The 25,282-nt window shown below is 39.0% G+C and overlaps 1 protein-coding gene across 1 annotated transcript in view; it reads right to left on the reverse strand.

Moving 5' to 3' along the window:
- The window catches only part of pdgfc (platelet derived growth factor C), a 128,592-nt gene that overhangs the window by 57,522 nt on the left and 45,788 nt on the right, over positions 1 to 25,282 (reverse strand). Inside the window, exon 2 of the mRNA XM_003221732.4 lies at positions 3,566 to 3,761. Within this exon, the coding sequence (XP_003221780.1) occupies positions 3,566 to 3,761 (196 nt within the window). The remainder of the gene's footprint in view (positions 1 to 3,565; positions 3,762 to 25,282) is intronic.

Below are 25,282 nucleotides of genomic sequence, written 5' to 3' on the forward strand. Positions count from 1 at the left end.
TGGAATTTGGAAAACTGAAATAACTGTTTATTTGAGCAAATACAATCGGACATTATAACCTGTGTAGTTCGGGAAGGTATGCAGGTGGATAAAACAGAAGAAAATAAAGAGAAATGGGATATTTATATGAAATGAATAGAAGATGGGGAAACCAGTATAGATATTGTACAAAGATTAAGAAAACTGTGTTTATGGTCAAAGATAAAGATATAGAGGAAAATGTGATGGGGAAAGGGAAGGTGGAGGAGGGGGAGAAAAAAAACCCATGGGCGATGGTATCAAAGGATCCAGGGAGGGCTTCTTCAGCAGTGATCTAACTACTGCCTCCCATTGCTTTCAAATAATTCTTCCTAACTATTATATATATATATATATATATATATATATATATATATATATATACACACATACATACACACACACACACACACACACACAAACACACTTGTCTTGAAGCAAATTTTCAGTAGCCCAACAGCATCATCCAATGCTGTCCTCTGCTTTCTCTCTAGAGTTATAGAAAATCAAAGTTCAAAGTAAAAACTGCAGTTCCGCTGTATTCTATGAAGTAAAGGTTTATTATAAGGTGGAAGTGGAAGTCTGGAAAATAATGTTGTGTTGCTTATGATGACTGCAATATGATTAATATTTTATTTGTTTCTAGAAAGGGTCCTTGGTGGTCTGTGGCAAAATATTAATAAAACAGAATCATCAATTCTGCACAAACAACATCAAAGATCTTAACATGGATCTTGATGTCATTCACTGGACCAATCTTCCAGCTTTGGTTTTATTACATGTCTTTACAAAATTGGCTAAGTACCACAAGACACCCTTTGATGTAGCATCAAAGAGGGAATTTTCCTAGACTCAAAGTCTGAAAGAATTTCCTTTACTCTCATGTGTGCTCTGACTCCTTGGATTTGACTCAACAGGAACAAAACAGAGCTGTGCACCTGTTTTGTGTGCATCCTAGCTTGGAGTGTCAAGTCATCACTACTTTCAGTACATTTCTCCTCTATCAACACAGCTAATCAGAATATAAACTAGATTCAAGTTAACACATATACACTGCTATTTGGGTCAGCCGTGCCATAATATGCAAACTGCATTTTCCTCCCCAGTTCTTTTCATTTCACATTTTCAAACAGAATTCCTAATAAAGCACATTTTAAGTTAAACATATGTCAAATGACTGGGGAACAACACTTTGCTGGACACTTACGTTACTCCATTTTCTCACTTTTTATTCTTACAGAATTGAATCATGAGGTGGATTGCAGAGAATGTTCAGAAATACCCTATATAATATGATAACTATTAAAGATTTTTCCAAGATGTTAACTTAATTATTTTTAAAATAACTCAGTTTGAACTGCACACAGACATCTGAAATAACACCATATTTATGTGTAATATCATTAAATCAGAATAATTGAAGTACCTACAACATATTTAACTCCTTGACTGCACACATTCTCCAAGGGATATAAGCAAATGATTATTGATATATGCTAGCCACTGGGGGAAAGACTGGAAAAGATACCAAGAAATTTGCCCTTCGGCATCACTCATTATTATACATGCTGTCATACAGAGAAAGAGAAACCAAAGCTCAGACAAGCCTAATTGCTGCTGCCAGAATTGCCCAAAGTATTGCTATACTTTTCATGTTCTTTTACAAATAGTAGTATTCTTGATAAAATAGGCCAGGAAGAATCAAGACATTCTACTATATTTCTTCCTCTGTTTTTCTTATGTTATTCAAAGATTTCAGTGATATATGAAGCAGTTTAATGGAGTAAATGGTGGATACTTGTACATGACAACCTTCTACACATTTACTCAAAAAGGTTCAAAAAGTTAAACAGGATTTACTCCAAATCAAAAACTCACAAGACTACAGCCATGGTACTGAACTGATTCATAGACTAGACACAGAGACAAAGGTGGATATTTAGGGAGATAGCTCCTAGGGCTCTTCCAGACAGGCCCTATATCCCAGGATCTGATCCCAAGTTTTCTGTTTTAAACTGGATTATATGGAATAAACAGAAATCTGGAATCAGATCCTGGAATATAGGTCCTGTCTGGAAGGACCCTTAGTCTCCAATTTTTCAACAGATAGGCAGGACATAGTTGAATTTTTAAGACTGAGCTGGCAATCGTCTTTCGATTTCATAGGTTGCTGAACCACTTTAGATACTGTCACTTTGTAAACATGAATGCATAAAAGTAAGAGCTGAAGCTTATAAGATTGTGTCCCAGTTACAAGTCTGTTCTCAAAATAATTGTCCAACATGTCTCTCAAGCAATACCAGAATCCAAATGCAAATCACACAATCTTCCTCTGGACTGATGTCCACCTAAGCCAATCCGTTTTGTCCATTGAATATATATATATATATATATATATATATATATATATATATATATATATGAATGACTGGGGCATCTTCACCACACACTTATACTTAGTTGCTCAGTTACAGACTACATTATTTTAAAGCTAAGGTTCTCAACTTTTGATCCTCCAGTGGTTTTGTACTTATCTCCCAGAAGCTTCTGCTTGCATGGCAAATGTTGAAAGATTCTGTGAAATGAGGTTCAAAAAACAGCACTGCCAGATCTAAGTTCACAGTAGAATTCTAATTCCATTCAAGTTACTTTTCATAAAGTAAAGCAGGCCTAAATTGAATCTCTTGTAAACTGTATTTTTAATGTAATAATTCATGTAGGTTATAATTTGAGCAGGTTTACAAGGCTAGTGTAGTTAAAATAATTAATGCAGTTAAATTTTCAAAGTCAGAAATTGTAAGGAAGCATTCAGAACATGCTCCTTTAAATATCAGGCAATCATATATTAGTAGAACACAGGTTTTTAAGTACCCTGAAGGTGTTTCCTGGGTGATTTATTCACAACAAGAAAAATATATTTGTTTACAATAACTGAGATAACTAAAAATAAAGACAATTCAACTGTATGCTCATTTTTTTACTGCGGACAACTAAGTTTGCTTACAGCAAAATTTTATAGTTGCATGACATAACATCAAAGATGGAAAACAGCATATGTGCTAAAGTGATACCTGCCTTCTATGGCCTACTATTGCCCTTATATTTCTTCTTCAAACAAAGACTGTACTGTAGCACTGAATGGCTCCATTATTTTCATGACATTTTTTGATTGCTATGCTTTACATTCTTCCATTTAGATGCAAATTAAATGTATTTGTTTTGGGTGATTCAAGCAAGAATACTCATTGCACTCTAATTCAAATGGAAATAAAGGTTTGTATTTATAGTGAAGATGGCAAAGATTGTTGCACTACCCAGGATATCTGCTTTTTCATGCCATGCTATATTCCAAGAGGTATGTGCTACAGAGTAAAACTGATCTGGCCAGAGCTTACACAGGCAAAAATCTGTGCAAACTATACAACAGGCAACGTGGGGAAGTCTAATTAAACATTTGGAAACAGCAAGGGCAAAGTCTATGGCATGCCTTCATCATGTCCATCATCATTTTCATTAGGTTCAAGTGAACTCAACAATAGGAACTTACTTGCATATATCATCTTCTGGGTCCTCAAGCCCAAACCGTTCATCAAATGTGAGCTGTATCAACATATTCTCCTCCACTGCTACTAATCGCCACACCAGTACTGTGTTGCGGGGATAAGTATATGGGAACTTTGGGCTGTGAATACTTCCATTGGAAGACACTGTAATAATCTTCTCATGTTGTGGCTCTTGCACTCCTACAAAAAAAGAAATACATACAAGAATAGAAATATCAGTTATTAAATTGACAAGCTGATCCAAATTGCGACTTTACGCTTTCATAGTGGAATCTTGACTTTTTTCATTTGACGGCCAGTCCACCATGCCATATTGCTCCACCACATCATAAACTGCTTATGGAATTCTCATTGTCAAAAGAAAAAAAACACTGCTGCTTTCTGAAACATGTCGAAATCTACCTTGGCTGAGTAGAAAAAAAATCTGATTGACAGATTAAGAACAGTGTAAAGACTCCTTTTTAGACACCTACTTAGTTCCATTACTGGTAACTTAAGGTCTGAAAACTTAATGGTTTACTACTGATAAGTAAAATTATTTTTAAATAAAAGACAGTGATATACCATTACTCAAATTTATTTTATAAAGATTACTTTTAAAAGTACAGTAGAGTCTCACTTATCCAACACTCACTTATCCAACCTTCTGGGTTATCCAACGCATTTTTGTAGTCAATGTTTTCAATACATCGTGATATTTTGGTGCTAAATTCGTAAATACAGTAATTACTACATAGCATTACTACGTATTGAACTACTTTTTCTGTCAAATTTGTTGTATAACATGATGTTTTGGTGCTTAATTTGTAAAATCATAACCTAATTTGATGTTTAATAGGCTTTTCCTTAATCCCTCCTTATTATCCAACATATTCACTTATCCAACATTCTGCCGGCCAGTTTATGTTGGATAAGTGAGACTCTACTGTAGAAGCAATAAAGAATAGATGTGAGAATATTCAGAAAACAATGCAAGAGATCAAACCACATATATTTCCTGTCTTTACTCCTCTGAAAGAGTTGGTGGTACAAATTTGGTTGTACAAATAAATAAATACAATGATTATGTCAAATAGTCATATCATGAATGAATGAGATATTGTTTCCTTTGGCCATTGTGATTGATATTTTGTCATTTCCTAATGAACAAAGACTATGTTTATTATTTAAGTTTCAATCAAAACACATTCCCTGTGAATAAGAGCTTAGCCTTTAAAGGGACTTCTTCTGAGCAGACATTGTACAATGAGGTATGTACAATTAGGGCCTTTCAATCACATTTATTGATATTATTACTTTGCTTCCTTTGTCCCTGTTTGGCCTGTTCTTTCAAATGTAATTAGTCTGTCCTAATCACAAGAACCATTCAACAGCTCTCTCTCCATCCAGTCAACCTATACAGGCAGAGATTCTGGATTCATTCTAACAGTTTGCATGTAGAGAGGCAAATCGTTGATTATTTCGTCTGCAATAACACAATAAATGTTGGTTTTTATGTACTTTCTGGTCATTTGGGGGAGTTTTTAAATAAAATTTTAAACCTGCCATGTTTTGTAGATAAGTTTTTTTAAGGCACAGAATGTTTGTTTGTTTATTGGCTACTGCTTTTAACGAAAAAGCCTTTTCACTTTCAAAGTTGAACACTCTTGCATTGACCCTTTTTTAATGTGGTATCCTGGCATATTGAGACATCTTTGATTGCCAAAAAAAGTGCACGTATTTTTCAGTTCTCTATGTGCATATGTGAAAAAAACCCCACACAGGCCTCTATGCAAATATTGCAGAATACATTTCTTCAGGACTGCAGCAAATGATGCTATCACATACACTATTAAACATGTCATCATGAATTCCATTAGGAAAAAATCTGAGGAGAGGTAAACACAAATTCATCACATGTTTTCCAAAACCTTCATATAATCTGTTATTGCAAATGCCTCCTATGTTTAATGTGGAAATATTGGTTTAAATAACTTCTGAATAAATGTTTTACAAATTTGACAGCCAGAAAGCAAATGAGGTATCTAAATTAAGAATCTTCTCTTTATACTCGGTGTTGCTGCATTATAGGCAATATTATTTTAGTTGTTTAATTTAAGGTCATCTGTTAAGTATGTGTGCATGCTGGCAAAACCAGGCCTTTACTACAGTTATGTGGAAAACGCTTCTTAACTTAAAAGCAAAATATGGTATTTTCACATCCAAAAGTAACACACTATTTTATTTATACACAAATGATTCTCCAAGCTATAGCAGATATTTTGGCAAACCATGCAAATGTTAATGTAATTAGGCATCTGATTTCAACACTTCAGAACTTTTACTACAGGTTGGTTGGTTTGTACAACAAACAGACACAACTTAGGGCAAAGGAAAAGAAGACTACTGAGATTAATGCAACTTTTCTGAGGATAGGCACAACTGAATAATATCTGAGTAAAATACACAACTGCATGCTGAGAAAGAAAGAAATAGCAACACTAGACAATTAGAACATGTAAAACAGCCTTATACTGAGTTAGAAATTTGGTCAATCTAGTTCAATATTGCTGAAACCAACTGGCAGTATCTCTCAATGGATAAAGGCAGGAGTATTTCCAGCTCTTCTTGGAAATGCCAGAGATTGAACCTGAGACCCCCCCCCCCATACACACTAAACTATGTCCCTTTTCCATCCTGCCAAAAATGTTATTAAGACTGAGTCATAAAAGTCATACGATAAGATTATTAGCAGACAGAAAACCAAACTAACATTGCATTCAAACTGGTAGCAATTTACTGGAGATTTTAGGGAAGCCAATTTAATAGAATAGTGCTAGCATGATAATAAGATACAACAATACACACTATTGAAATCATATTGGCATTCTTGTAAAGCAGTACACACTGACCCCACAGCCAGACAAACAAAACCCAAACTATGTCAGTTACCAAAATCAGATAAACATTGCTATCACAAAGCTGAAAACTTTAACGAGAACAAGTATAGTCATGTCTCTCTTAAAATAGAACTGTTCCTTGTAGGCACAATTTATTTTAGAAATAACAGCCTTACTCTTTAGAAGTATAAACACTCATTGTCATTCTATATAATGTTATAATCCTCATTATCATCCTATAAACAACTCTAGTGACAACTCTCACAATGTATATCAAATTGAGTATGAAGCCAAGGCCGAATTTTGTGAGAACAAAAGACAAAGAGATATTCAGAGTATGAGAGTAACAATACTATGAAATACATTAATGCAGACATTGTTTACATATATTTAATTGATATTTGTTTTATATAAATTCCAACAGTTTTTAATTCATGTTGTAATATTTTTAAAGTATCTTTTCTTTCTCAAAGTGATATGTGGGTAGTAAAACACACTTATTGACAGAAGATTCTGTGTATGTTCTACATCCCAGTCATCTCAAGACAGGGCTGGGAGCAATTCTTGCTGAAAACCTCCTATCAGAGTTGTAGAACAGAGGCTATCATCTCCGAGTTGCTCCTGCAGAATTCTGGGAAATGTAGTTCAGGGTGGAGCCTTTGGAATTCTCTGCTAGAGAAGTCCTTGGCTTCCCTAAACTACATTTCCCAGAATTCTGTAGGAACAGATTGGATGATTAATAAATAAATAAATAAATAAATAAATAAATAAATGATTGGCAGACGGTAGCCTCGGTTCTATATTAAAATGTACTCTACTGAGCTCAATTGACCAATTAATTCAATGTGGTGGATTAAAATGTGATGTAGTATAAGGTAGTTTCTGTTTCTATTTCTGATTCAATTTTATTCTTACAAACTAGAATATTTTCTAGAAAGTACTGTAAAGCTCTTTTAGAAATGTTACGCAGAGGGAGAGTGGCTTCTGATGAATGGGGCCCATGGTGATACTGACTGGAGGAAAAGGATAATGTACACTTCCTAGGATGATGACACGTTTGCTTTAGAAGCAGTAGTATACTCAAACTCTGGACAATGGTTGGAAGGAAAGTATTTTTAAAGCTATCCTAAAAATGGTTTTTGCATTCAATTGACGTTCACTTTTGACAATTCCTTTATTTAGATCATACATATAACTAGAAAAATAAATAACTTGTCATTTGATTCCAAGCAATAAAATTAACCGAAATGAGTTTAAAGTGTGTACCTTCCACTCTCACCTTATTTTCTGGCTTCCCCTCAAAGAAAAGCAGGGCAACTAAAACAAAATTTCAGAGCATGCATGCTGAGAATTCCTGTCATAAAATAAACCCTTAAGATGACTCCAAACCAAATTCTTTTCAAAAAGTTATCTTGGTCCCAAGCTGCTCAACATTTTTTCCATTATAGTGTTTAATTTCTGTTATATTCAGGCTTCTCTCTGTCACTCGCCACCTCCTGCTCTGTTAAGGAGCATTAAACACATCTGAAGCAAAAGACATTTGACTTATTAATCAGAAGTTTAAAAACATTACTGGTCATGCTGATTGGAGGTTGCAGTCCATCAAAGTAAATTTTTCATAATCCATCTTTCACCTGAGTCCAGTGTGTGTGTGACTTCAAGTTGCCTACCAAAATATGCTAACACCATGATTTCATAGGATTTGTTAAGTAAATATTTTTTTTATTTATTTTAAATTAAATTTTATTAAAATTTACAAACATGATAAATACACACAGTACAATGTGTTATCGAAGGCTTTCATGGCCGGGATCACAGGGGTGTTGTATGTTTTCCGGGTTGTATGGCCATGTTCTAGAAGTATTCTCTCCTGACGTTTCGCCCACATCTATGGCAGGCATCCTCAGAGGTTGTGAGGTATGGAGAAACTAAGCAAGGAAGGTTCATATATATCTGTGGAAAGTCCACAGTACACAGAACATCCACACTACAGCATGTAAGACATCCCTCTTGCCCACATCCTACACAAAGTTCACCTTTATCCCATACACCCGTGCACCCTGCACCTTGACTTCCATCCCTAGTCACTGTGGTGCCTATAACATTACTTATTTGCCCTTCTATCGTGTTTGCCTATAAATTCCTCATGGGCCCATTTATCATTTACTTCTTTGACTCTCTTTCCAGATATGCCATTGCACATTTCCATCTCTTTAGGAATTCTTCATTGTTTTTGCCCACCAAGTTACTGGCTATCTTGACTATTTGCATGTAATCCATTAGTTTATCTTTCCAATCCTTTTTAGTTACACTTTTCCCCCTTTCTAATTCTTAGCAATTATTATTCTTGCTGCCACAAAACTGTATTGGGCTATTTCTTTATTATCCCAATTGATAAAATCCCTGAACATTCTCACATGACCATCATATATGAAAGAAAGTTCCTCTTTGTGTTTTACATCTCCAGCACCTATTTTGTTGAGATGTATCTATTTTTGTGAATTGGACCTGTGTTGTATAACTTCTATAAAACATTTTATATAAATTTTGCCTAATTGACCCCACTACTGTAAATTTGAATTCTTTCTTCCAGAGTAGTTCCTAAGTTTGTAGATCCCTAGTTCAAGGTCCCTAGCCCAAATGATCATTGTTGATTTTACCATTGTCTTCTAGGTTATTGCCTAGTAAATATCTGTAAAGTCTGGAGATTGATCCTTTGCTCCCTTTTTCCCAATATACTTTCTAATTTGGATTTTCTTATTACAAATCCAACCCCTACATCATTTTAAATCCTGCATGTAGCTGATGATAATGGTACCCATCATTAATGCCTAAGTCGTCTCTTCCTCTTAATTTCCATTGGTCTTTGTTCTTAGTTAGATACTCTCTGTACTTTCTGATTTCTTCCCTTGAGGTTGGCCTCAGTATTGCTCTAGTGGCCTTAGCCATAGGGGTTTTTTGGGGTTCTATACCATATTTATATCCTTTCCATACATCTAAGAGACTTCCTCTGATTATATGTCTGTTGAAATCTTCATGTTGCACCCGAAGGCAGAGAGAGCACTCGAAAACCAGACCAGAGCAAATATAACACACAAGCCATTTATTGAAGCAGAATATATATATATATATATATATATATATATATATATATATATGCGCGCACATTTAAGGTGGAATGTCAGAGTAAGAAATAGTCCTTAATATATAGTCAATTGCAGTTCAGAAATTCAGCAATGTCTAAATTGTAATCCACAAGTGAAAACTCGATATCTTACTCCAAGAAATCAAAGTTTGTCCATGAAACATTAGCAGTAACACAGCGCTGCATATCTGCAACTTTAAATCCACTCGAATAGTCTCGTAGCAGGAGCAAGAAAGCAAGGTAAACAAGGCAGAGTCAATCTCTATTCAGGAACAAGGAAACTTGGTGCAAAGGCGAGGTCTACTCGAGAGTCGCGGCATGGTGCGGCTCACCTGGAACTGGGAACTCGGCATGAAGTCAGGAGACAAAGCAAGGAGCTGAAAACTGGAACCTCTTCCGAGGAAAGGCAAAGTTGACACCGCAACGAGAATACAGTGAGGGGCACCTTTAAGGAATCCCAAGTCTGTAAAATTAAGGAGTACAGGACCCACAAAAACTTCCCATGGGAAAGTTAGCCATCCGACTTGAAAGCTAATCTTCGACTCCGTCTCACTCCCTCTTTCCTGCTTCTATCTTTTGTAACAAATTCCTTCCAATTAAAAGTCTCATCTTCACCCAGATCAACACCATCTGGTGTGGGTAACAATGAGGAGACTTCGGAATGTTTGCCATTTAGAGGTTCTTCTGAAACAACCATATCAGGCAGCTGCAAGGCCATGGGGCCTCGGTCCAGGGCAGAAAGGTCTGCAAAATCTGCAGCATCATCTGTTTCCAACTCCATCTCTTGATGGAATACAGGCCATGATGGCTGATCTACAACACTTTATTTAACTTCTCCCCTTCATACCATAGCTAGGTGTGCCAGCCATATCTGAGATCATGGGCCTCTAGGTTGAGAAGATTTTGGTTCTCTAGTGTTATCCAGTTTTTCAACCAGCTTATCACTGCTGCTTCATGGTAATATCAGATCTGGTAGGTTCAAACCCCCTCTCTCTTTCACATCAATGAAGTTCCTGTATGCAATCCTGGCTCTTTACCCTGTCCAGATCTGGAACATTCAAAGTTGGTTTTGCCAGTTCCTTCCTCTGGAATACACTGTTCGCACACGGTATTCATTGGCAGTTCCCCACTCAAGTACTAACAGAGCTGATCCTGAATGGCATACAGGATCAGACAGGAAGGAAATGAAGTGTTAAGCATCTTTCTAGTCTGTTGATTAATCCCCACCTTTGAGACCACAAAACAATCTTTTCAACCTTATCAGGAAGCATGTGGTGAGGAGGAAATGACTGACTCACTCCTAGAAGCAAAACACAAACATTTAATAAACTTTTCTGCTCTATTTTTGTTTACAGTGCCATATCCCTAGTGCCATAGTATGGGAAAATTCCAAATCTTTCAAAACGTTTAAGAAAAAATCTTAAGAAAAAAAATACTAAAATGCATACATATCTGAACCAAACATTTTATATCTAAAATGTCAGATTCAATGTACGTAAGTGTGTGTACACATGAATATGTGTATGAATTAAATCTGGATAGAAAAATGTTCTAAAACCCCAAAGCATCCGTTTACAGTAGAAAAGATTGTAACATCAATAAAGCAAGGTATTAATCTGCACGTCAAAGCACAGCTGTCACAAAGACATAAAAAGTAGCTAGGAGTTTAAAGCAACAGAGCCAAAGAACTATAAAAAGATCAACATCACACCAAAACAAAACCTATCCTTTCAAAATCAGGAGTCAAACACTTTATAACAGTAGCCACCAAACTCATGAAAATGCATTCACAGAAAATTATTTGGGACAGTTGACATTTACACCTCTCTCGAGAACTAAAGAGAGGAATTCTTTATTACAAAGTTCCCAGTGTGGATTTTTAATATGCCTTTGTTAATTCCATATAATTGTCCTATTTTATAATAAACTGTTTTGAGTTCCATTCATCAGTAAAAGGCAGGATAAAAAAACAGATAAGTGAATAAATGAAAATATTCCACATATTCCAAGGAGCTTCTATTTTCCTTTTCACCACAGCAGATTTTCACTGATTATTTAAACACTGGGGACGATGCAATTTATGTTAAAGTTATAGTTATAATGAGCAGAGAAAAGTCACCCTAACTTAAAAAGTGATCAAATTAATAGATCTGCAAGTGTAGTAAAGTGGTAGGTGAGAAAGCATACTTGGAAAGCAATTTGAAGCTGCCATCCAAGGATCAAAGAAGGGCACATAGAGATGGTTCAACGTCCTAATCCCCCCTTTCTCCACCTTTTGTTCCCTGACTCCCAATTAGTGATTATAATAGCACAGGAAGTACATGATATCCCATATACAGAACCAAATGTGTAAAGTAACAACCCTGCCTTTTCCCTTTGTTTGTAAGCAAAGAAATAATTGTAGCTTTCCCATTGGCCAAGGGCCAGGGGCCAATATTACCACACCAACTAAGGAATGGTATAAAATCATTGTTTAAAACTTCACTCACACACCGAAATTCCTATACCCCTTTTCTTTCTTTGGAGATGCCTGAATGCATGCAAATAGATATGTTTAATTTTTCCATAAAGCTTACTCTTAGATCAAACAACACTCTGGTGCTTTTGCCTGCTTTCTTTGCCCTAGCTGCACACCCTATTCGGGTTGGTAAGTCTAGGATACAAGGATCTAGGTCAGGTTCTTCAGTCAGTACGACTTCAAATTAGCTGATTAAATTATTATTTTGTTGCATTTTTCTACTGATTTCCTCAAACTCACTAGTTTTATTAAAGAACACTGATATGAAATATATACTTGAGATCATTAGAATTCATCAGAACTTGCTAGGGTGGGTGCCCCTTCCTTTATAAGAGTCAATAAAACTGCTCAGGAGAGCATTAGGACTGGAGGAAATGCTTCACAAGGCCATGCTATTAGGTAGGCTAATTTAGAGAATGGGGAGTTGAAGAAATAAAAAAATTAAAGAGAAAGAGAATTTTCTTGAATACAGGCCAGAGAAGCAGAAGAAAACACAAAGAAGAAGAAAAGAAGAAGAAAGTGAATAAGTTGTACAATGGACGATGGAGTGACTTATTTAGAGACCAAAGAACTCAAATATCCAAGGCCTTTTAAGAAACTCAGGAATTTAGCTATGAAAACAGACACAGATACACACACAAACACACATCATGGCTCCATTTCCAGTTTGTAGCTATCCCGGGAGAAACCATGAGTTTCAAGGATCTCTCTTAGGGGCTACAGTATTTCACCCCAGGGGGGCTGGAGTATATGGTCTCAGTGACACTCACCACTCTATTATTAAATAGGTAAAAATTAATCAAATTGCCTTTATTTCATTCCATCTTTTGTGTCTGGTCTCTTTGTTCCTTAAGATAGCAAATTTGGATACAAACTTTTGGAAAGTATCCCCCATGGATACATGGGTCATACGGCAATAACAATTCCTTCCTTGATCTCATTCCCCTGGCAAGATACTATTCTTATGCCCTCAGGCCTCTAAAACTGAACAAATTGCTGGGATTGGGGGAAGGACAGAGGACATTGTGATTCTCCCTGGTAACTTTTCCCCCACTCTTGATTAAATTCTACTGTGGTTTCTATATTTTGGAGCAGCTGTGGAATGTGGAGACCTGTGATGACTCATGGGCCATGTAGTCCTGTTCTTAGTACTGTTGTGACAGATGAAGAGGGAAACTTGGGTTTCCCACCGTTTCTGCCGGATTTGGAGCCCTTGCAGCTGCAGGATGTTTGCCCACAAGAAGTCAGCCAAACAAGCCTTGAGCAGAAATCTCCCCCATTTTCTCGCCGGCTTTATTATAATCAAGATAGAAGCGCTCGGGAGGCGACTCGCCGGAGCGCCAGGATAGCTGCCAGACAATTAGATGATTAAGTCTGTTTCCCTTGGGAAAGTTAGGGAGTCATGCATCTGGACATAGTATAGGTTTCGTTTCTTGTTCCCCAGAGAAAGTGTTCTTTGGCGGGGAAACAAGATCCTATATAGGTGTTTGGCCGCAAAGGAATCCTTGCGGAGTCAATTCGTCGGCTTGAGGAGTGAGATCGTGTGTAGACTTTGTACTCCAGTTCCCAGATCCCGGATCAAGTTTCCAGCCCAGCCTTGTACCATGGACTTCTATGGACTCAGTTCTTGATTCATGTTTGCCTTGCTTCAAGTTTGATTTTGCCAAGTCTCAATTCTTGCCTTGCCTTGCGTTTTAAACCACGGACCTTGCTTCTCAGATTCAAGCCTTGTTTCCCAGTTTCCTTCGGATTTACCTTAAGCCTCAAAGACTATGGACAGTTCCCCACACTATTGCTTGCCAAATAGTGTGTGTTTCGGTGAAGTGGATTATAACTTTGGACTTTAATATTACATATTGGACATTGTTTTCCTGGACTATATTTGACCTTTCCTGAAAGGTCTACTCCTGAACTATATTCTACACTTGTTTTTACTGACTTTATATATTCCTTTAATAAAGATATTAGATAGATTCTGGCCTCTGCGCATGGTTATTGGTGCTCTGCAGCCTGGGTCCTGACAAGACCTGGTCTTGGCTGCTTCATTCATGGAAATGCTGCTGCTTTCATATAGTGGTGGAGGACAGTGTAGTGCAGCTCTGAATTAAGATACAACAGGAGTAGCTGCACTCGGACATCTTCCACGAAGACAGTGGTTCTCAACCTGTGGGTCCCCAGGTGTTTTGCCTACAACTCCCAGAAATTTGAGGCAGTTTACCAGCTGTTAGGATTTCTGGGAGATGAAGGCCAAAACATCAGGGGACCCACAGGTTGAGAACCACTGCACAAAGAGATCCATGCAGCCTTGTTGCATGTTTGCATTCTCCCAGTCTAGTGTGGTTTGCAGTCCCTATTAAAAATGCCACAGAGCAGTAGCAGAGGTGGCAGAAAATAATCCCTGAATATTTAAATTCACAAAAGTTCAACCCACAAAAGCGGAAACCCTACTGTACATACCAGATCTGTGTATCCCTGCTAAATAACAAATTATGTTGATGATAATCAGAAGAGAATACTTCTGGAACATGGCCACACAGCCCAAAAGATATACAACAACCCTATGTTGATGAATCTTTTTCATCAAATTTATTTCCTCATAAAGTTTAAGGATGTTCGGTTTTACATGATGCAGTCATATTTAGAAGAAATCAGTATAATTTGCCTCAGCTACAATGAACATCATCGCTATTTTTCTGGCTCAAAAAATAAAATCATGAAGTTCCAAAAATGAACTTGAAGATACCTACAGAGTATTCAGACATCTTGGAAAAATTATGTTATTTCAAACAAGTTTTGTATTATTGATTCACCCACTGTATAGAACTAAAAAAGGTGGTTCGTATTATAATCTTATGAATATTTATTACTGACTCACTTATTTAGTTACACTTTAACTGTGCTTATTCTGTTTATTTTTAAATTGATCTGTGGGGTGGTTTGAGGGCAGAGAAACACCATAAAATGCTAAAATGAAAAATGAAAGAACCAGCATTATCAACAAGTGTTGTGGTTGCATCAAGAACAAATATGCACAGAAAGAATCTCTAGAATTTTTTCCAACTCCGTTCAGTTTTGACAATAATGTTTGTGTGAAGAATTAATGAAAAAAGGCAAAGTCATCTCTCACTCTTCAGAAATTTCTATGTATAATACCCAAATATTTTTTTTAATGAAACATTGATATGCCTGGCCTTGCAGATATTTGTTAAAACAATAAATAATATATCAAAATTATAGTTTCAGTCTACAAAGCTATTTCCCCATCAATACATGAATGTTTAGGCTAGCCCAGCAAGTTTGATGACACAACTTACTGGAATCCCTCTCATCTGCCATTGTTTTCCTTTATTCCATTTACACTACAGCTGGTACTGTGGATGCCTTCCAGATGTCATAGAAAGCACAGATGCAAAAAAACAGCCTGTGCCTGCTCTAAATCTCAAGCATATTCCTCAGCAAGAGAATGTACTTATTCTATGTATTATTAATCTGTACAAAACTGACAATGAATCAAGTTAAAAACAATATATACGTTGCATGTAGATCATATCACAAAGTATTATGCATTAACCGCCAACCACAATTGCTCACGACATGCCATTCAAAGACAGAGAGAACATATTTACCTGTTTAAAAACTGAGAAATCTTAACTAAAGATAGTGGCCTTAAATAATGAGATGGCTAAAATTGGCCTTCCTTTACAATTTCTGAATGATCTAGGACCTAGGGCAAAACAAGTGCTCATGCAACGCATTCATGATATCTATGCTCAATTGGACCTAGCAATTATAGGTAGGTCTTCTGCCACAAAATTTTTAGCCTCCCACAAAATGAATATTCATTTAGAACACTATCTGACTATTCCAGTTCCGTTACCCTTAAGAGGAATATATACCAGGGCCAGGTTTGAACAACTCGGTATTATGATGCAAACTGGTCGCTACTGTAACATCCCAAGAAATGAGAGATTTTGTGTCTGGGGAGAACAAATAGTGAAAGATATTGAATATTTTTTGATTGACTGCCCAGCATATGCTAAACTTCGACACAGATATTTTCATCCATTGCTATCTAATTTTAGGTCCCCCAACAAAAATGATCTTCTGACAGTCCTCTTGCAAGGACAAGAAAGATCCACCATAATCATAAGCCTTTTTATCCTAAAAGCTATCAAGAAAACAGCACATTTCCTGAAAGAAGAATCAGGAAAATAAGATTTTGACGGCAAACAGAAGGTCAGCTGCTATCCTCCCATCCTTTTTGCCTTGTTTTTATTTATGTTGCACTTTGAAATGGTCATATGACTGGTCAAACAAATAAATAAAATAATAATAATAATAATAATAATAATAATAATAATAATAATAAACTAAAGATGCTGCTTCCTGATCAAGGTGAATTGAGGGAATTATTCCTTCTCAGTTAGGAAACGGGATAAGAAACATTTAACATAGCCTACTTGCTTCTAGACAAAAGTTCATGCCGAGAAAAGTTAAGAGTAAGTCCTGGTGACCGGGGAGGGGAGGAGGAGTGGGGAGCTTGCTAAATAAGTAAATGCATAGGCTGAAGGAGAGTTTTTGCAAGATGCAACAAGAAGTCTACTACCTGGGTTATAAATTGGTACACAGTTTTTTTTCTGCTTGTCTGGAGCAGAGCATACTATAACTGGAGGACTTGCACCTTCACCTCCCTCTGGGAGATGGCCCATGAAATCTGTAGACTCAAGCCCAGGCCCTAAGATTTGGCAATCTTAGACCCCTCCCACATAGCTGTATAAAATTCACATTGAACTGGATTATGTGGCAGTATGGACTCAGTTAACTGAGTTCAAAGTAGATATTGTGTATTATCTGCCTTGATATTTTGGATTATAAGGCTATGTGGAAGGGTCCTTAATCTCCACCTTGAACTTAGTTTTAATTTGCACAATAAAAATTTGTAATAAGAGTTCCCTGCATAGGAAATCGCTCATTAAAACTCTATAAATTAATGAAATGAAATGCAAAGGCACCACCTGTTTCAAAAGTTATTCTTTGTTAATTTAAAGTCCTACTTTTGCAAGCATTATTTGGCTGGAATCAATCTTTGCTGGTTTCACTGGAAGATTAATAAGGGCTGTGGAGGCATCTCTTCCCCAAACTATAATACATCCCCTACAAGTACATATTTAATTCAAGATTTCTGGCAGCTAACAATTATAAGTTTACAGAAAAGGGGAAAAAAATCAAGTGGGCCATGTTCCTAAACTACACATCCGTTCTAAGTTATACAGCTATTTTAACTATGTGGGCGTGTATCTACATTAGTTCCTTCCTGCTATTCAAGAAATGTTTTTTTATCTTAAAAAAGATCAAAGAATAGATGTTGATGTGTACTTTTGCATAAAACTTTGAATACACACTATCATCAAGGCTTGAACCTCTACCAACAGTTGTCAAGTTAACACAGAGATCCAGACACAGAAATGCTTTCTCTAGACTATGTTACATTGATGTTAAAAAGCATTGACACACAAAAAGTTTTAAGAACTGTAGTTGAACTCTTTTTAAAACACCACTATTTTAGCAGACATTTACTTAACTAATCTATGAGTTTAATTTTTTCTCAAGCTTCTCAATCTATTCTCAATCAGAAAGTATACAAATAGTTAGAATTATTTTATATTTACAGCATACAAATTTTAATATTAAGGTAAGAAAAATGCAATACTATAAAGTGATTTTAAAGATGCATATCCTTGATAAAACAAATTGGATGCAGGGCAAGCACAAACCAACTTTCTTCCAGTATGCTTGGAGACACAATGCCCATTAAAAACATGGGCATGAGATCATTATAGAGATTTAGACAGTCTCTCTCATCACTTTGGATGACAATTAAATAGGCTACATCTGCCTTTGTGAGAAAGATAGGTAGCTTGCCTGTCACCATGTTTCTTTGAGTCACCATCTGTGAAATCCGCACATATGTTAGAAAATCTTGTGCATGCGCAGCAGTTCGGAACCTATAACAAGCTCTCTGGCTCTTTAACTATAGCCCCACCCTCCCTCCACAGAGGATATATAAGAAACAGTTGGGGATATAGCCTCAGTTCCACTGCCGTGCAAAGACAGAGTCACCAAGGCATGACGGTCAGCAGGGAGGATGGGTGGGGATGTGCGGATTTCACAGATGATGACTCGAAGAAACATGGTTACAGGCAAGCAACCTATCTTTCTCCTTCATGTCATCTGTGAAATCGCACATATGGTAGACTGGCAAGCTATATACCGTGGTAGGTGGGCATCATGCCAGCGCTGAAAACAAGACAGCTCTTCCAAAGGATGCGTGTCGCTTGGAGAGGACATCAAGTTTGTAGTGGGTAGTGAAGGTGAGAGGAGTAGCCCATGTTGCTGCTCTACACACTTCTTCCAGCGGCACACAGCTGAGGTACACTACTGAAGAGGCCACTGCCCTCGTGGAGTGGCCTTTAATCATCACTGGAGGATCTTTCCCCGCCAGCTGGTAAGCCAAGCAGATGGTGGACTTCACCCAGCCTGAGATACGCTGGGAAGAGACAGGAAGGCCTGCAGTATCATCTCAATATTGCAGAAAGAGATTCGGGGTTTTACGGAAAGAAGCTGTTCTATGCAAATAGAACAGCAAGGGCTCGTCGAACATCAAGGAAATGAAGAGAGCGCTCCAAGTCCATAGTCAGATTAGGAAAAAGTGAAGGAAGGTTGATGTCCTGAGATGTATGAAACAAAGTGGATACTTTTGGGAGAAAAGCAATTATCTGTCCGTAGGACAACTTTGTCTGCATGGAATCTGATATAAGGCTTGTCTGCCCAAGGGCAGCTGTCGTGACTGCATCTAAAAATGCTGTCTTCCATGTCAGGTAAACTAAGTCGGCTGAATGGAGTGGTTCGAAAGGCGGTCTCTGCAATGCTGAAAGAACAAGATCCAGCTGCCATGCTGGAGGTGGAGGCCTGACTTGAGGCCGAATGTTCTTATAGCCTTGTAAAAACAGCTTCACCAGCGGATCCATAAAACATGACGGCAGACCTGGCCTTTTATGATAAGCCGATATGGCAGACAAATAACACTTTATGGATGACAAGGCCAATTCAGCTGCTGCAAGGGATGCCAAGGAATCCAAAAGTAGAGGCGTAGGGGCCGACAAAGGATCTGCATTGCACTCAGCAACAAAGTCTGGGAATAGTTTCCACTTGGCAGCGTAAGATGTTTTCGTAGAGTCACAATGAGTTGCATTAAGAATAGCTGTCACTGCTTAGGTCAGCTCTGGTGCTTGATGCGCCATGCCATCAGCCAGAGGTGGAGCAGATCCGGATGCAGCATCTGGATGGAGTGGGACGAGAGGAGATCCGGCCTGCTGGGCAAGCAGATGAAGTCCTTGGTGGACAGGGCCAGAAGAGGTGCGAACCATGGTTGGTGAGGCCACCATGGGGTGATGAGAATGCAATCTGCATCATCTTCATCTATCTTTGCCATGACCCTTGTGAGAAGGGGAATGGGAGGAAACATGTAAAGTAGAGGACCAGGCCAAATGAATTGGAAAGCATCCCCCAGACAGCCTTGGCGAGAGCTGCGAGGCATCCTTGCACAATAAAGTTAGCACTTTGCGTTGTGTGGTGCTGCAAAAACATCTATTGCAGGTTGTCCGCACCTGTGAGAGTGACAATCTCATAGGGGTGCAACGACCAGTTGTGCGTCGATGGCAGTCATCTGCTGAGTTGGTCTGCCAGAGTATTCTCTTCTCCTGGCAGATAGATAGCGGTGAGCTGTATGTTCCTGAGAACACACCAGTCCCATATGTGTAAGGTGAGTCGAAGAAGTGAACAGGAGCGGGTGCCTCCCTGTTTATTGACATACCAACTCACAGTCGTGTTGTCTGTCAGAAGCTGCATGACTTGATCATGGAGAGAGGGCGCAAATGACTTGAGTGCCTTGAAGACCGCCAACAGCTCTAGGAGGTTTATGTGATTCGTGGCTTCTTGTTGGGACAAACGACTGTGGGTGGTGAGGGTCCACATGTGTGCACCCCAGCCTTCCATCGATGCATTTGTTGTAAGCTGAACTGTTGGCTGCTGTGGCCGAAATGGCATGCCACTGCAGACGTTGGGGCGGTGCAACCACCATTGAAGAGAGTGATGTACACTTGCAGGGACGTGAAGGATGCGGTGGGGGCTGTGATGAAGAGGATGAAAAATGTGCAGAAACCACGACTGGAGTGGCTGCAGCCTGAGACGTGAGAGCGGAGTCACTGATGTCACGGAAGCCATATGGCCAAGAACTGACTGAATACGGCTGGCCGGCACCCGTTGCTTCCTGATGATTTGAAGCAGCAGTGACCAAAGGGCCTCGTAACACTGCTCTGGAAGGTAAGCTCATGAGGTCATGGAGTCCAGGGTGGCTCCAATGAACTGAATGCATTAAGATGGTTGCAAGTGCGACTTGGCTTGATTTACAACAAGGCCCAGATCCTGAAAAAGGCATAACGTGGTGTTTATGTCTTGGAGAAGATGTTCACGAGTCTGGGTGACTAAAAGCCAGTCATCAATGTAGGGGAACATCGAGATTCCCAGGAGCCTAAGGTGTGTTGCCACGACCACCATGCACTTAGTGAACACCTATGGTGCAGTGGAGATCATGAAAGGAAGAACCCTGAAGGAAAAAGCTTGGTCGCCGATCATAAATGCCAAGTAGCAGTGGTGTTCTGCTGCAATGGTGATATGAAAGTAAGCATCTTTAAGGTCTACGGGAGCAAGCCAAGCACCCTGTGAAAGAAGGGGGAGAATGGTGAAGGGTGTGACCACGCGAAACCGGCATGAACGAATATGCCTGTTAAGGCCTCTGAGGTCCAAATTTGGGCATTGTCCACCAACTTTCTTGGACACGAGAAAATATCTAGAGAAATACGCCCAAGAAAAAAGGGATGGGTGCAAAGGCACAATTGTGCCCTTCTCCAGTAGGGTACGGACCTCATCCAGAAACACCTGGGAGATAGGGGTGGAGTAATGCATCCAACCTTTGGGAAAGATTAAAACTCAATAGAGTGCCCGTTTTGTACTACATCCAAAACCAAGACATCTGAAGTAATAGACTGCCACTTTGGAAACAATGGCACAAGCTGTGTTCCAAAATAGACCACCAGAGGTGGTTGTTGTGGTGAGATGGAAGGTAGAGATGCAGGAGGAGATAGATTACCCAAAGAACCTGACACCGTGTGTGTAGAAGGTGAGCTTTGTTATGAGGATGATGAGGAAGCACTAAAATCGCCGCCTCGGCTTAGTCTGGAACTTGCCCTTACCAGGCTGCCGAGCTCTCCCAGACTGAGACTGTCTGCCAGTAGAGGAAGACTGAGCTCGAGGGAAAGAGCGCGGAGATGTGTACGAACGGTGAGAAGTCACAGGAGGCGGCTGCCTACATGGTTTAGGCTGAGACCATGTTTGTGACAAAAAGCCCTTCTTATTGGCTGCCTATTGCGCTTCCTGCTTGGTCTTAAGATTAGTATCCGTGTCTGGATTAAACAAGGTGTCATCACACCAAGGTAAGTCCTCTGCAAGAGCCTTTCCGGGCTCAGAGAGAGTGGATGTTCTCAGCCAGGCATGTCTGCGAATGGCAGTAGCTGTCGCAAAAAACCTTCCCGCTGTCTCTGCTATGTGTTTGGCCATGTCTTTTTGTGCCCTGGCCAAAAGCAAAGCCTCTTGCTGGTACACTCTAGGAAGGGCTTGCTGATCTGCAGGTAAGAGATCTAGATAAGGTGTCATCTTGGTCCAAAGAAAATGCTGGTATGCAGCCATGTAGGCACTATAATGGGCGAAGTGTGCCACAAAGCCTCCGCCTGTGTGGACCTTCTTCCTCCCGTCCTTATCCGGTGGAGTAGTGAGCATCTTTTTAGAATTCTTTAGAACTGTATATTGTAGTGGTGTACTTCAGAGGGATGCATATATCTCACCAAAGGGCAGCTGCACTTTGGAATTAATGCAGTTTGACTCCAATTTCATTGCCATGGCTCAATGCTATGACACCCTTGAAAATTACCTTGGGCTGGCCCTGGCAATCAGCGATGCTTCTTCCTGTGGGATGAGATGCGAGGGAAGGTGGGCAATGCAAGGAACAGATTCCCCCTGTCCCCTGCCGAGCCCTGCGAGATTCACCCCAATCTGTAGTGAATTGGGGACTTAATGTGATAAAGTCCTAAAACTGCAGAGAACTTGATTTCAGATGTCACAAAACTATCAGGCTCACTCAGTGGCATTGGTGTGCAGCATGCCTGACATCGTTTTTCTGAGGAGACCATTTGGGTTCCTTGAAGGAAAAAGGAGGTGTAAATGTAACAATTAAATACAAGTATATGTAATATTCATTATAGCTCAGCTATCCCTGATCCTTGAAAAACACAGAAAGTTTCTACCAATTCCTTAAGAAAGAAAGATTGTATTCCTCTATTGTAGAGTTGCAGGCTAAAGAAATGTCAGAGCATTCCAAGTTAGGTGCAGAATTGCCCTGCCCAGCTTTCAAGGCGGAAAGGTTTTTTACCTCCAGAAATACACAACTGCATTTTACTTAATCTTAAATGCAGAGTAGCAGAGACTAGAATCTTCTCCTTGTTATGCTGAACTAAATGCCTTTGAAGTAAAAGGTGGAACTTTTTAAAACAGGAAGCGAAAGCTGCAAGAATAACCTGTTGCTATTCCAACAATATTTTATCACAGAGAAACTGTTCAGTACAATATAAAGTTTGCACACTGGCTTGTGGCCTACATCTGTCAGAGTACAGAAGTTGTGATATCCATTTTGAGAGCTTAAACTCAGTTTGACTTTTCCCCTGTCTAATGTAGTTCACAGAACAAGCAATTACTTTCTTGACACTCACATAAGCACCCGAAAAAGCACCTGATTAAGCACACAGAAGAAAGGCATGGGAAAAATAAGAAAATGACATTTTTGATCCCAAAAGTAAAACTGTCCCATAAAGGAAGCTTCTGAACAAAGGTGAGCTGATGAACACATCTGTTTTAACAATTTCATACTGACTGTCTCACAAAGTCCTTTGTGTGTGAAGTTGAAGTAGGGTGTCTATAGTAAACAATACAATCAAATTTTAGCTGGGAAAGAGTGTGATTCTACTTTAGCTGATTCTACTATAGCCACATGTTAAATGTAAGCACACATGAATAAATTTGGTTATCAATATTAGAAATCTTAAGGAAATGGAGGCTATTGAAAGAAAATAATGTCATCCCTGGATGCATTTTGGAAGAATTTTTCAAGTAATCTCTAAAAGGTTCAAAATATTGTGGGTTTTTTTTTTTTACTTATGTTTTCCTGATCTGGTTGATTTGTTTCACAGACGCATATTATTAGTTTTGAATGAGAAGTCTGATGAAACCAACTGAACTCCCCCAAGATGCTTGTTTATAAAGCTACTGTCCTCCCAACCCAGTTATACGCCTGCAAAACATGGATTGTCTACAAATCTCTCTTTCTACTTCTGGAATGATTCCATCAGTGTTGCCTCCAAATACTCTTGCAAATCTCTTGGGAAGACAACCAGATAAATGTCAGTGTTCTGGAAGAAGAAAAGACCACCAGCACTGAAGTGATGATACTCTGCCGTCAACTTCAATGGTCTGGCCACATTGTCTGAATGACCAATCTCTGTCTCTCAAAGCAGTTATTATACTCTCAACTCAAGAATGGAAAACAGAATGTTAGCGGACAGCAAAATAGATATAAATATGAGCTTAAAGCTAACCTGAAAATGGTGGCATAGACACCGAGAACTGGGAAGTCCTGGCCCTGGAGTGTTCTAACTGGAAGTTAGTTGTTACTAACAGTGCTATGGAATTCGAAGAGGCATGAATGGAGAGCAAAAGGGAGAAACATGTCAAGCCAACCCTTGTTGGGATTGCCTTCCATATGGAAATTGATGTCCTCACTGCAAAAGAACATGAAGATAAAGACTGGTCTCTACAGTCACCTACGGACCCACCATCACTTGGAAGGCAAGTTGATGAAAGTTGAACAGTCTCCATTTAGTCATTTTGGTTTCTAGAAAGAGTTTGTGCTTGATTTGCTATAGGCTGCATTTATTTGTCTTTTTAGCCATCCACGACAATCAAAATGTGATTTTATATTTATTTTTATATTTAGAACTGCAGCTACAAGTACTATAACCTCCAGCAATATTTGTCCCATCTGGAGGAACATAAAACATCTTGAGACATCTTAATGGCATTTGACTTCTGTTTTTACAAAACAAAACAGGGTAAAGATATGAATGAATCAAGGTTACTGTGATGACTCATGGGCCTTGTAGTCCTGCTCATGACATTGTAATGCCTGATGAAGAAGAAAACTTGGGTTTTTTACCTTCCCAGTCAGAACTGGAATCTTCTCAGCCAGATCTTTCCCAGGCAGATCTGGGAACCTTGCACCTACAAGAAAGTTGTGTCCCAGAAGTATGTCAAACAAACCCTGAGCCTACATCTCCCGTGTTCTCTCGCCATGAGTTTTGTAAACAACAGAGGGGTTTGGAAGCAGCTTCGCGCAGGAGTGCGAGGATAGCAGCTAAGAATGTACCCAATTAAGTCTGCTTTTCGTGAGAATCTTTAAGGAGTCAGACATCTGGTCTCAGAGTTTAGCTTTCGTTTCTGGTTCCCAGAGAACTGCTTCGGCGGGAAAGTTAGACTCTTTATAGGTGTTTTACCCGCGTAGTAACTTCGCGGAGTCAATTCGTCAGCCTCCGGAGCGAGTTGTGTCTGGACAGCGCGCTCCGATTCAAGCCTCGTTCCTGCTCAAGCCTTGCCTTGTTTCCAGCCTTCGCTCCTGTTTCCCAGCCTTTGTTTACCTACGGATCTTGCCTTGTTTCCCAGGACTAACCCTTGCCTTGTTTCACGGATTTTACCAAGTTATTCCACGGACCTTGTTCTTGTTCCTCGTTACCTTGTTCCACGTTTCAAGCCTTGTTTCAAGTATCAAGTTATTTCCTAGCCTTGCTCAAGTTCATGGACTAAAGGACCTTGTCATCTCCCCTCACTTTGCCTGGCAAAGTGAGTGTTTCGGTTATTGGATTACAACTTTGGACCTTAATATTTCATATTGGACATTGTTTCTTTGGACTAATTTTGACCTTTCCTGAAAGGTCTGCTT

This window comes from Anolis carolinensis, chromosome 5 (assembly GCF_035594765.1).
Source record: "Anolis carolinensis isolate JA03-04 chromosome 5, rAnoCar3.1.pri, whole genome shotgun sequence".
Classification (NCBI taxonomy): Eukaryota; Metazoa; Chordata; class Lepidosauria; order Squamata; family Dactyloidae; genus Anolis; species Anolis carolinensis.